Below are 12,128 nucleotides of genomic sequence, written 5' to 3' on the forward strand. Positions count from 1 at the left end.
CCGGCCCAATCTGCGGCGACCACATCTGAGCTGCCTCCATAGCAACGGGAGGTGCTGCCGTTGTCATGTAAACAGTCCGCGACCGATGACGAGAAGTCTCACCGCCCGCGACCGACCAGCGGATAGATAACGCAGGTTTTTCCGGACGCCGAGCAGCCCACTGCACTAGTCCTCTTGGAGAAATTGCCCGTCTCTGGATTAGCTCCCAGTCATCGGTAAGTTGCCCAATGGACGTGTGGCACACAAACGAATTTTGCCCTGAACCCTCTTTCAAGCGAAAAAAGAACGTTGGCGCGGAGAACCTCAATCTTCGACCGCAGCATATCGACAACAACCCCATCGACCTGCCGCTCACCGGACTCGCACAATGAAGTGTTAGTTGCTCACCCTCGCGAATGAATCATTGTCTTCGATCCCAGCTGATAGGAATGTCGCGATAGTCATGAAAGTGGGCCGTGTGGCCATCATCACCCGTGGCCGTTACGCCGGTAAGAAGGTACGACAAGACACCCGTCCATCGTTTTTGCGGAGGGAAATGCGCTGGAGAGGAGAGGGATACTGGAGAATCGATCGACGACTCAAGAGGCCTGAACGCTGGGAGGACTGCGAGCGAATGAAAGAATCGAGAGACTTGGGAAATGCGCTTGGCCATTGCGTGTGGGATATGCTGACGAGGATTGTTTGCGAATCTACAGGTCGTCATTGTCCAGCCTCAGGACACTGGCTCCAAGGCTCACCCCTTCTCCTACGCCATCGTCGCCGGTATCGAGCGCTACCCCCTCAAGGTCACCCGCCGCATGGGTAAGAAGACCGTCGAGAAGCGCAGCCGCATCAAGCCCTTCATCAAGGTCGTCAACTACAACCACCTGATGCCCACCCGTTACACTCTCGAGCTCGAGGGTCTCAAGGGTGTTGTCTCCGCCGATACCTTCAAGGAAGTTTCCCAGCGCGAGGATGCCAAGAAGACCGTCAAGAAGGCTCTCGAGGACCGATACACCAGCGGCAAGAACCGGTGGTTCTTCACTCCTCTGCGTATGTTGCACGACGATATATGGGTTAGGCGTGTGCTGACAGTGTGATAGGTTTCTAAACGGGGCAATTCTGGGGCGTTATGTCGTTTGAGCGCGCACGGTTCTTAGATGAGGCAATTGGAAAAAGCATCGAGTACGTCCGGTTCATGAGCATGGGATTTGAAGGAAATATACCATAGCTGGAGGAAGAATTGGGATGTATCGGTGTGCAAGTCAAGGACTTGAGCATTTATATGCAGGATGCCACCCAGACCCGGCGTCCGTAATGAATGGAAAAACGAACAATTTCTTCTTCTAAGCGTCCTTTCGCTTTTCTTGCATCGTCATCTTGTCTTGATCTCCGAAAAAGTCATCTAATCTACCGGCAACACCACGTGACGACCTCCCCCTCCTGAACACAGGTTTAAGTCGACGGGTTTGAAATGCGGAAATGCACTCACATACCACTGCCTCCGTAGATGCTTCCCTACACTGGCCATTTCTCGCATACCCCAGATCAACAAAACTGATTATGAATCGCAACTGACATCTAACCATCCCAGCAACCTAAGGCTACTGTTCCCCACGTCTCTCCCGCTCAAGTTGTTCGCCCACATCCGGCACCATCGCATACTCCTACATGTTTTGCCTTAGTCAACTCTCGCAATACGAATAATTCTGATATTCGAGGCACTCACCAACTCCGGCTCCCCCAATATTCTCCTCGCAAGAAACAGCAACGGCTTCTCAAAGTTGTACAAAGACTTGACCGAGAAGTCATAATACTGCAATCCCTTCTCCCGGTGGTACGTGATCTGCGGCGGCTTGACTTTTCGCTCAATATAGTCGACCTTGTTCCCGCAGATCACCACAGGGATTGGGAGTCTGTCTTTGCAGCTGAAGACGGGGAGCATGTTGGCTTTGGGAGGTCGCGTGTTAGTTGTACCACCGGATTCTATCTAGCGTGTGAGGTAGGGCTGTTAGTAGGATACGTACTGTAATATCGAGGAATACTTTCATAAGTGCTCGGTCTCTGGAGGTCAAACATAAGGATTGCCCCATCGCTGTCGCGAGTGAGGTCGTCGCTGGGGATGCCAGGTGGTATGTCCCATATGTCGAATGTGACGAGGGCGTTGTTCTGTTGACTTTGAGTGATGCGGTCATTGCTCATGGACAGGGGCATCTCACGAATTCGATGGCTATCGTGTAGAATTTTGGTTGATGGAATGGGCTATATTCAGCTAAGAACTCACGACGTGCATATCTCTGCAAAAAAGCTGACTATCCATGATGTCGTCTGTTAGTAATCCTCGATGTCTGAGGACGGGGTATGCTCACTTTGCCGACGCGATCATCACCAAACATGACAATCTTCAGCCTTCGCGGAGAGTTCGACATGGCGAGTGTGTGGATGTGATGTTTGCCGCACTGAAACTGGGTAACAGTAAGAAACTTGATGATTTATAGCACTGGTCGATGATCATCGCCATTAGCGGCTGGGATACGAGCACACTATGGAGTAAACAAGAACCAAGCTGCTCGAATCATCTTCATTGAGCAACTCAAGGCAGAAATACTACCTAGTCAAAGATACTGTCTGTTGTTTCTTCGGTTTTTCTCTCAAATCGACCCAGGACTTTGTGGTCTTTGTATCCTGATTCATCCCCCAACTTTACAAAAGATCTGCGATAACTAGGTAAGTTATCCCCGAGGTGTACACCTTGTAAGCCATGAACAACCTGTCTCCTGTGGGCGAATTGCCGGATGTCATCGGAAGAATATCTCTCAAATACAGTTCTCTCAATAACTGAGAAATGAGAAATGAGGGATCGTCTTGTGACGGCTCTTTAAATATACATGGATTGTATGAGGTTTATTATTGACTCGCGAAACTATCATGATGGAGCAACATGAGTTGAAGGACGGCCCACCCCCGATTACAAACCCTTCCAGGAGTCGTTCGAACTGATCATGTCGTCAGTGAACGAATATATAATGCGCGGTTCAGTCTCTGAAATTGAGGACGCATTCACATTCTCATTCTTATCCAGAGACAATCCGAGCGCTATACAAGAGCTTCTTCCATCGGCAAGAAAAACACAAATCATGCCTCCCCAACCATCGTCATTATTGGTGCTACCGTTGCCCAGGTTTGTCGTCAGCTTCAAGTCCTCTCATATCAACCCATACACTAACAAACATAGGGTGGTGCCGTCGTCCGCGAACCCCTCCAGTACCCCAATGCCTACCGATCCGAGCCCTAACTCGCAACCCAAGCAAACCCGCCACTCAATCCGTCATCGCAATGGGCCTCGACAAGCCGACCTAAATGATGGCCAGGAGAAGCTCGCAGCCGCATTCAAAGGCGCACATTATTTATGCACTGGCCGACTTCTAGCAGAAGCAGTCAGCCACTGATGAGCTCGCTTAGGGAAAGGCAATCGTCGAAGCTGCGGCGCAAATCGAATCTCCGGAGCACTTTATCTGGAGCACTCTCCCCGATCCCGTGAAGCTCTCCGGTGGCCGGTTCATGAACGTGCATCACTGGAAGAGTAAGAGTCTAGTAACGGAGTATATCCAGCATGAGCACCTGGATTTGTGGGCGAAGACGGCGGCGATCCTGTTTCCGAATCATTTCGAGAACTGTGTGGATCTTCCAGGGATGTATTTTTCTACATGGGTAAGCCTTTAGCTGCGCCTCTTAACTCAGTCTATGGTTGATTGACACAACGCTTGATTCAGGACGCATTGAGAACCTACACTCTTGCATTCCCGCATAGTCCAGCGACAGTGATGCCAAACGTATCCATTGCCAATACGGGTGTCCTTGTGCGTGCAATCCTTGAGGCGGGGTCAACCTACTTTACCAAAACGATCGCATTCTACTCGCAGGCTCTGTCCGAAGCAGAGAAGCTCTCTGCCATAAAGAAACGTACATACCGTGACCTTATCCATTTTTCCCGAATCAAAAACTAAACCGTGCTCTAGAGTATAACATACCCACCCAATACCGCAAAACTAGCGCGGAAGAATTCAAGAAGCTCCTCGAGTCCTGTTATAACATGGCGTCCGATGTGGCCTTGGACTTTACGGAGCAGCTCATGATTTTTGAAGAGCGGGGAAACGTCTATGCAAGGAGTGAATGTGTGCAAGCTAATGAAGTAAGTGTACCCGCCAATAAAGATACAAAGTCTACCAAAACGCGGTATGGTCTAGATCCCTGGCTTGTCTTTACAGACTTGGTCTGATTTCCTCGATCAAAACGATCTTCTCTCTAAAATCGTCGACAATCACTGACTACATAATTGCTCTGTGTTTAGGGACGGCTTCCCCAGGGTGTGGGCATAATGTGCATGAGGTACACTTGTTGGAGTACATGCGAATACGATGCCATTCGCCTCTTGTTGGTAGATTCAAGTGCCCATCTTGGATGGCTGTATACAATGCTTGTTATCAATGTTCGTACCAAAGAAATTTCAGTCTACTGGACAGATGAAGAATGGGCTTTGCTCATACCAGCTTAAACTCTTGACCGTGGGGATCAAAATCAGCCTGTGTTTCGATGTTGAAACCCTCAACAGCTTACCCAGGTTGATAGACTGCATTGAGTTGAACTTCTCTAAGCACATTCAAATTGACCGCGAAGTTGAATCTCGAAGGAAAAGACGCACTGTCTGACTACCAGCTGAAAACAACAGCTTTTCCATCGCTCTCGTCATTGCCGTTGTTGTAGTTGAACTCCTGGCTATTATTAGGACCAGCAAACCAGGAACCACCGTCAACACCATTCTTCACCATTCACTGTCGGTAGGACCAGCGGACCAGAAGCCACCACCGGTACCCTCATCACCATTCTCCTGGCTATCCATGGGACCAGCGGACCAAGGGCCAGCGGCCAAATCAGCTCCGCTGGTCGTCTCGCTGGTTTCCGGACCTATTGTTGCGTTAGTTTGGTTCTCATAGCACGTAGAGCGTTTGGTACTTACAACTGGCACGTAGCACAATCCCATTTTTCGCCGCGAACTGCATCAGAGCACAAAGATAAGGCGCTTTCCTTTCGATACGGTCTCCATATGCGGAATACCTAACGCCTTCGGCCTCGCTTTTGGCACCGAATCCAACCGCCTCTGGTAGGATGACAACCAGGGCTTGACGCATGCGCGTCATGGCGACATTCCCCCGGTTTTGGTCAGCAGTGAATCCAATGTCTTTCCATGAGTCGGCGGCTGAGATGACACAGTCGAAGATTATGAGCTCGTTCTCCTTCCCCTGCATTGAATCAACTGTAGCCACTTTGGGCAGCTGGGAGGCAGGGAGGAGGCCATCACGGGAGGCCTGGAAGAGATCCTGCCGCATTCGAACAACTTGTGCCCTGTACGGAGCGATGATTGTAACGTCGGAGCCCCTATACCCGCCATGCTTGGAGTTTTCGACCAGCAGCTGCATGATGAATTGACGGTGCTGATCGTTGTACCGAGACATGGTACCTGGCTCGATCTTACAAACCGCATTCTCAACGCTAATAACCACGTTTCCAAAATCTAGTCTAGTGTCCGATCTATAAATTCCGGTAACTACTCTCATTGCGCTGAGGAATCCCGAATTGACTGGGATGCTCCGAGTAGACGTGTGACTGGACAGTAATCCATCGTATGTTTGATGGTTGAGCCAGGGAACAAACACCTCCCGATATTTGAATTGCTCAGTGAGCTTTATCGAGGGATGGTTCATTTTGAGCATTCGGGAAACAAAAGACATGCGGAGTTGCTGTTCGAACTCGTTGTAACCGACGGGACCTTGGTTTGATACGACAGTGGGAGTGAGCTGCTTCGGATCACCAGCCGCAATGATTCCTGTGATCCTGGCGCTTGCTGCGAGCTTCGTAACTGGAACCCAGCAATTAGGTTCTAGCTCTTTTGGATCCTCGTCGCGGATGATGAGGATCCCCTGTGCACATGAGCCAAAGCTCGTCGCAACTAGTGGATCACCGGAGGTATTGTTTGTACAAACAACAACACGGCTATCTCGGATTACTTTTCTGCACGCCCGCTTGAAAGCAAGCAGCGCGCGGGAGGCTAGCTCTTGGTCGATCGGTCTCGAATTTCCCTCCTCCAGCTTTCGTGCGTATTCTCTGAGAACTTCAAGCATATCGACTTCGGGCCCCTCCGGAATGAGGTCTCCGGTTTCGACAGCATCTACCCAGAACTTTTTTGGCGAATCTTCTATCTGGTCATCCGTGGGGAAGCGGCCCGTAAGAGTCTCCCCCTTTTTGAACGCAAGCCTGAACACGTTGGCTTCAAGACTGTGGTCTGGCATGCGATATCCCTTGGCAGAGTTTTCCTTCTTGATCTCCTTAAGGAAACCACTCATCGCGCGCTGGTCTTCCAATGAGATCGCCATGGGGACCAAATCGTCATCATCGGGATGATAGCCAGTGTTGGACTGTGCGATGGCCTCAGACGGGCGGGCCTCCAAATTGGATACTGGGCATTCGACGCCATCAGAGGCCTGCACGGGAGGCTGTGCGGCAGCTTGCATGGCAGCTTGTGCGGGAGGATCATTGAAAGCTTCATAAGTCTTTGCGATGGCAAGTTGACCGTCTTCAGCATGCTGGTCAAAAGCTTCGAGAGCCCGGTTGAGAGCATCTTCTTCAGGTCTTTCGTGTTCATTCCCGACAAGCTGCACAGGATATTGAACAGGTGTTTCCTCTAGACTCCCTTCGAGGTCATCTGCTTCGAGATCCTCTTGTTCTTCAGGAGCCAAGTCATTGGACTGAGAGGAATAGGCCAAGTCGAAAGCACTTCGGCAACCCTGGAGAAAGTTGGAGAAAGATGCACTGAGTAGCCTTGCAAAGGACTTGGCTCCCGAAGATTGTTTCTCTTCAACCGGTTTGTCGTCTTCATCTTCATCAGAGACTGTCCTGTGACGGCGAAAAGCCTTCGTCTCGGAGACCATACGGTAGACGCGGACGAACTCGATCTTGTTCTTGTTCTTAGAGATCGCGTTCCATTTCGCAATGGTCTCGCAAATGGCATCGGCGGCGTCGTGGGTTGGCGCTGTGAACAAAACGTGCCCTCCACAGGCGACATAGATTGACGCCATTGCCACAATCGTGGAGGTTTTCCCGGTACCAGGATATCCTTCCACAATTAGATGCATTCCTGGGAAGTTATCAATGGCAGCGATGCATTGTTTCTGCGAATCGGACCAATTGCGAATGGCAAGAGTCTGTTTTATTGTGCGTTGCACGAAATCTTTGGGAACTCCCAGACGAGCGGTTGGGTCATTGACCGAATAATGCTGGTACTTCTGATTCAGGAAGTCTCCGACAAAGCGACCCATTACAGGTAAACTCAAACGGTTTATGGCATCAACTTCTCTCTGGGCGCCAGTGCGAGGGACGTTGATGATGACATTTGCCCTGATATATCTGGGCCGTTCGCCTGCTTTGACCGCGTACTGCGCACACTGCTCCGAATTGGCTTTCGGAAGATAAAAAAGCGAGCAATCCGAATATGGAAGATTGTAGGTGTTGGCAGTACAGTACGCGGTACGAACGATCTCCTTGGTAGACATTCCGCCGGGTGGAAGGAAGCGAAGTTTCACCGGAGTGTTCTCCCTAGGAGCCCAATACTTGATTCCAGCATTGGCTGGAATTGAAAACTTGACCAGAACCAGGACTCGGTCATCCACAATGACGAAGGCGATGTGATGTCTAGCAGACGAAATTGCTCTTGCTATCTCGTCCTCGCCTTTATACTCTAGATACGATCCATACACGAAGGTAATCTGTCCATGCACGATGGAAGAAAAAGAGATCTTCGCTGGAAACGCGACTAGTCCTCCGCTACGCGCCGCAACGACATCTCGATCGACGAGCTGACCCCATTGCAACTGCGGGTTGCCTTGCTCGGTGCAGTATGGCCACAGAATAGGCCTGGGGTCTTTATCCAACTGGAAGACCAGCCTGTAGAAGCTGTCGTCGTTTGCATTGGCTCGGCGGCCCTGACTGGTCTCGTTGCCGTAGAGCACATGGTTGGCGTTTATACGGATAACGACTGTCCGAAGATCCTCGGATTGCCCAGGCAAGGTCGGACGAAAGTTCCGGGAAAGCAGCCTTCCGTACCAGAAAACCTTTTGATCATCGGCCGTGAGGTCGGCAACATCATAGTCAAGACCACGACCGACACCTCCCGCAGTGCGGAATCGTAATACAGCATAGCTGTTGGGGTTCACCTGGTCTTCTTCATCCACCTGCCTCTGATTCTTGTTGCGGCCACGTCTAACGTTCTTTTTGATGTTGTCATGAGGGTTGTATGACTGCATATCCAGAGCGACATCAAACTCGAGATAGGCTTGGTGGACCGGTTTGTGGTCACGAAACACAGTAAACTCAAGAACTAGCATCCTTGCGGCAGTGCCACCCTGAATTCGGGCCCGCAAGCTGACGCCATCTTCTCTGACGGACCAGGAAACTGGTAGGAAATCTCTGGTTTGATTCTTCCTAAACAGACAAAATTGCGCGTTTCTCCATTGAGTCCCGCGGAAGTCCTTCGCCGTGTCGGATTTCTCACCAAGCAGCGGGATCAAGGTAGGGACAAAGAGCTCTGGAGCGGCCTCGAATTGACCCGGTGCCTAGATGAGTAACATTAGCATATCAGAAAGGAAGCAGAGCAGATTCAAGTAACTTACGAACTGCAAGACGTCTTGGACGTTCTCGAACTCCGATCCGTCGAAGTTGTAGCCGTCGGGGAAAAGCTCGAGCTCGGAAATTAGCTGGAGATCTGCTTTCCTCTGATCATAATTGTTCGAAGGGTCGATGATACTGTCGGTGCCTTCGTGGGTATCGATGGCCTCAGACGAGCTGGCCTCCGAATCGGAGACCTGCCATTCGTCGCCATTATTGGTGGGCTCGATAGAGGGGTCAGCGGACGTGTGAACCTCCTCCATTGTACCCTAGTCGGAAAGAAAGATTAGCTTTACTGAATATTCGATGAGGTCCACCACAACGCCGCAACAGAGAGGATCATGGAACCTTGGGGAAGGGTTGTCACTTACGAAGGCTCTTGATGCAAGGGTCTGGAAATGGGGGTGGTGATGGCTGGAAATCTGAAAGGGTCAAGCGATCAGAGTCGGAGAGAGTAAGAGGCGGACTGGTACATGGGACAGGGTAGGACTCAGTTCCGAGATAGAAGGAAAATATGGGAAACAGGATAGGCTTTGCTGTTAGATGACTCGAATGATCAGAGTCGGGGACAGAAAAGAGGGAAAATATAGGACAGGGTGGGCATCAGTGTTACTCGAAGTCGGGAATGGGAGATGAGAGAGTTGAGAGAGAAGCGAGATGTGGTGGGAAAAGACGCAGATATTGTGTTCCCACTGGCAAATAAAAAGGGAAGGAAAAATTCTCAGAAGCTTCGCTCCAAGTAATCGACCAAGTTCTATTGTTTCAAGTGAACGGCCACAATATGCCATTGTTGTTTGCTGCGTGACTGATGAAATCCTAATCAGGAAATAGTACTAGTACAATTTAGACGTCATTCACAACTTAGGTTGCTAGCAAAGCACACATGCAATTCCTAATTGGTGGAGGATATCTATTCAATGAGTTACAGAAAGCTGTTTACTTCCAGGAAAGACCAAGAGAAAATAGCCATTCACAGACACATAGCTCTGCCGCAGATCTTCTCTAACCAGATCCTCTAGTAACCTGCGGGTCGTGTTTACCAGGCTAACAGAATTATGAGCGAAGTGAAGCGGCGCTGCCTGGCCAGCAGCAAGCAGTTGAACTAATTGGGGATAACGGCAGCAGGAGTCATAGGCGAAGAATAACAAGGACCATTCTTTAGATGTGAGGGCGTCCCCGGAATACTGGGACAAACCATGAAGGAAAGCATCTTGACCTCACCGTAGAGGACTTCTTCATTCTGTAGAATGAGCTTGAACAATATGTTTATTAGCAGCCTCTGTAAGTAGATGGTGTAGATAGGATAGCATCCCGAGCATTCCGCCAAACTCTCGTCCTGATATATTATAGGAACCTCCAACATCCACAGCCCTACTTCATGCGGACCACTAGGAATCACAGACGCTCTTTGAGTTCCCCAGGCGCTATGAACTTCATAGGAAGCTATCAACATCTACGAAGCGCCCACTGATTTGACTTCAGATCCGAAGGACTCGTCGAAAGAGTAGCCGTTGTTTTGATCTGAGGTTGGTTATTCCTCCAGATTATCGCCGCTCGGCGCGCCCAAAACTTCCCTGCTCCCCGTTACCGAACAAGCAATCTCAAGTTCTTCACTCAATAGCTTCTCTCGTTCAGCTCAGATTACGCTCTGAGACTTGGATTACTACGCATTTGAATCTCTCCCTGCTTCACCAGCACCTCTCTATTTTCCTGCTTCTCCTCATCTCGGCTTGCGCGGCTTTTCGCGGTCAAACTCGTTAACACGTCTCCCACACTGCGGTCAGTACTTATGAGCTCTCCTTTTAAGCCGTACCAATGCTTTTTTATCATCATCATTACGCTAACCGTTCAGCTGAACGACAGTCTTCGAGCGACGCGAAACGGTATGCGCGGAACAATCCGGGCCACGACCGCGATCCTGAGAGCCTTGTCGAGATCAGGATCAGCCGAGATTGGGCTCGGACTTTCGTGTTGCTCCTCGCCGACACGTTGCTCGCGATACCGCAAACCTGAAGACAAAAGTGGGCCACCGAGCTCGGCCAGCCCAGCGTCACGTCGTCGGCTTACCGCAAAGTCCATCCCGACGACTTTAGCCCTAAATAACAGGGATGATCGACAAGCACCCGTCTCGTAGCGGTGGTAGCCAGCCCAGCAAAATCTTACGCTATCATGGGCAAGAAGAGAATAATAGATGCCAGGTTATTTGACTGCAACGACTTGCGCTCTGATGTTTCGAGCTCCAATTACGACCCCGTCGAAAGAAGACCCCTTTTGACTCCATTCGCCCACGCTCGGGCTTTCGAATTATACAATCTACGCCGGACACGCACACACACACACTCTCTCTCTCTCTCTCTCTGGCCATGGACATAAATAAAATGTAGAAATGCAAATGACTTGTTCTGTATGGTTTTTTCCATGCTACCTAAGGCTGGATGCTCTTGATTCTTCACGATCTCTCGCGGTCCTTCTCATGGCATTGCCGTCATGGCACCTTCCTCATTTGGGTACATGGTGAGAACCTGCCCAGATTCCTCCCAACTCGAGAACGTCCCATCGTTTCTCTCTCCCCACTGCTCACCACGTTTACCTCGACCAAATCTATCGTTCTGGAGAACTCTCGTTATCGTGATCAGTGTCGTTCTTTGCAATTGCTCAGTTTCCTAAATCCTACAGTCATTAACCCGACTTTCTCTTACCGAGTCACAGAAGCCTTCCAGTCAGTCCGCAAGCAGAGAACCGCAAAGATATGGCCTCAATTCCTTGGGCAGGAGGAGTTCATTCTCGACAACTTGCACAAGTATACGCCAGACAACGGTCGCCAGCTGCTTGACCGAGAAGATCCTCCTACTTTTCAGGATCTGGTGGACTTGGAGTGGAATAATACTACCAGGATCGGAGTGTATAGCAAGACTATCTTTGGGAAGGGTGCTCCTGGAAATCCCCGTCTTGACAAGAACCACTTTCACTACGTCGGCTCTGCGACCCAGAGAAACGGAGATTGATTCCCGCGAGTACACCCATAACCATCCTTCTGATCAAGCACTCAATCCTTCAATATTCACCTTATTCATGGCGAGGTGAAGCGGGCTACGAGCTTCGGCGTCTTGTTTAGCATGCCAACCCATGGGCTAAGCGAAAAGGATTTCGTGGAAGCTCGACAGCTGTACCTGGTCGCTGAGGCTGTGTACGCACAGGTGCTAGGCGCGTACTATCAGTATCTCAAGGATCCTAATCTCCATGAATCAGCATATGGTGATTCGAGGGACGTCTTTTCGTGGTACAGCGCATGTAGTCACTTGTGTCTAGAGGGGATTCGCGGGCTCAAGCCAAAAGATCTTGGCAACCAGACTTAAATTCTAGCGACCTTTGGGCGGCTCCTATCGGGAGCGGATGCAACGAGGTCCCAGGGCAACAGGATATAAATCCCC

The 12,128-nt window shown here is 50.3% G+C and overlaps 4 protein-coding genes across 4 annotated transcripts; 2 read left to right on the plus strand and 2 right to left on the minus strand.

Annotated features, from left to right (window-relative positions):
• Positions 1-367: 367 nt before the first annotated feature.
• On the plus strand, positions 368-1,079 carry BJX68DRAFT_253728 (60S ribosomal eL27 domain-containing protein; the record flags this gene model as incomplete). Its single annotated transcript, XM_071042761.1, has 3 exons — positions 368-374; positions 441-496; positions 696-1,079. 3 exons carry the CDS (start codon positions 368-370, stop codon positions 1,077-1,079), a joined length of 447 nt encoding a protein of 148 aa, XP_070901749.1.
• A 342-nt stretch (positions 1,080-1,421) lies between these two features.
• BJX68DRAFT_22142 (P-loop containing nucleoside triphosphate hydrolase protein) lies at positions 1,422-2,513 on the minus strand. Its single transcript, XM_071037923.1, has 5 exons — positions 2,349-2,513; positions 2,199-2,291; positions 2,007-2,148; positions 1,709-1,929; positions 1,422-1,646 (listed from the first exon to the last, which is right to left on the minus strand). Exons 1-5 carry the CDS (start codon positions 2,406-2,408, stop codon positions 1,584-1,586), a joined length of 579 nt encoding a protein of 192 aa, XP_070901750.1. The 5' UTR covers positions 2,409-2,513; the 3' UTR covers positions 1,422-1,583.
• A 603-nt stretch (positions 2,514-3,116) lies between these two features.
• BJX68DRAFT_264243 (uncharacterized protein) lies at positions 3,117-4,258 on the plus strand (the record flags this gene model as incomplete). The annotated part of the gene is made up of 5 exons (XM_071044922.1): positions 3,117-3,160; positions 3,215-3,416; positions 3,442-3,690; positions 3,753-3,942; positions 3,999-4,258. The coding sequence occupies 5 exons, from the start codon at positions 3,117-3,119 to the stop codon at positions 4,256-4,258; spliced, it is 945 nt and encodes a 314-aa protein (XP_070901751.1).
• A 543-nt stretch (positions 4,259-4,801) lies between these two features.
• BJX68DRAFT_264244 (P-loop containing nucleoside triphosphate hydrolase protein) lies at positions 4,802-8,960 on the minus strand (the record flags this gene model as incomplete). Its single annotated transcript, XM_071044923.1, has 3 exons — positions 4,802-4,944; positions 4,997-8,645; positions 8,703-8,960. 3 exons carry the CDS (start codon positions 8,958-8,960, stop codon positions 4,802-4,804), a joined length of 4,050 nt encoding a protein of 1,349 aa, XP_070901752.1.
• Positions 8,961-12,128: the final 3,168 nt, after the last annotated feature.

The sequence above is a fragment of the Aspergillus pseudodeflectus genome, assembly GCF_044049435.1.
Source record: "Aspergillus pseudodeflectus strain CBS 756.74 chromosome Unknown BJX68scaffold_10, whole genome shotgun sequence".
Taxonomy (NCBI): domain Eukaryota; kingdom Fungi; phylum Ascomycota; class Eurotiomycetes; order Eurotiales; family Aspergillaceae; genus Aspergillus; species Aspergillus pseudodeflectus.

Coding starts and splice junctions, on each gene's coding strand:
- BJX68DRAFT_22142 (XM_071037923.1), bottom strand. CDS start 2,408: ATGTCGAACTCTCCGCGAAGGCTGAAGATTGTCATGTTTGGTGATGAT. Junction 2,292..2,348: donor GTGATGATCGCGTCGGCAAA/GTGAGCATACCC, acceptor CATCATGGATAG/TCAGCTTTTTTGCAGAGATA. Junction 2,149..2,198: donor ACACGATAGCCATCGAATTC/GTGAGATGCCCC, acceptor CAAAGTCAACAG/AACAACGCCCTCGTCACATT.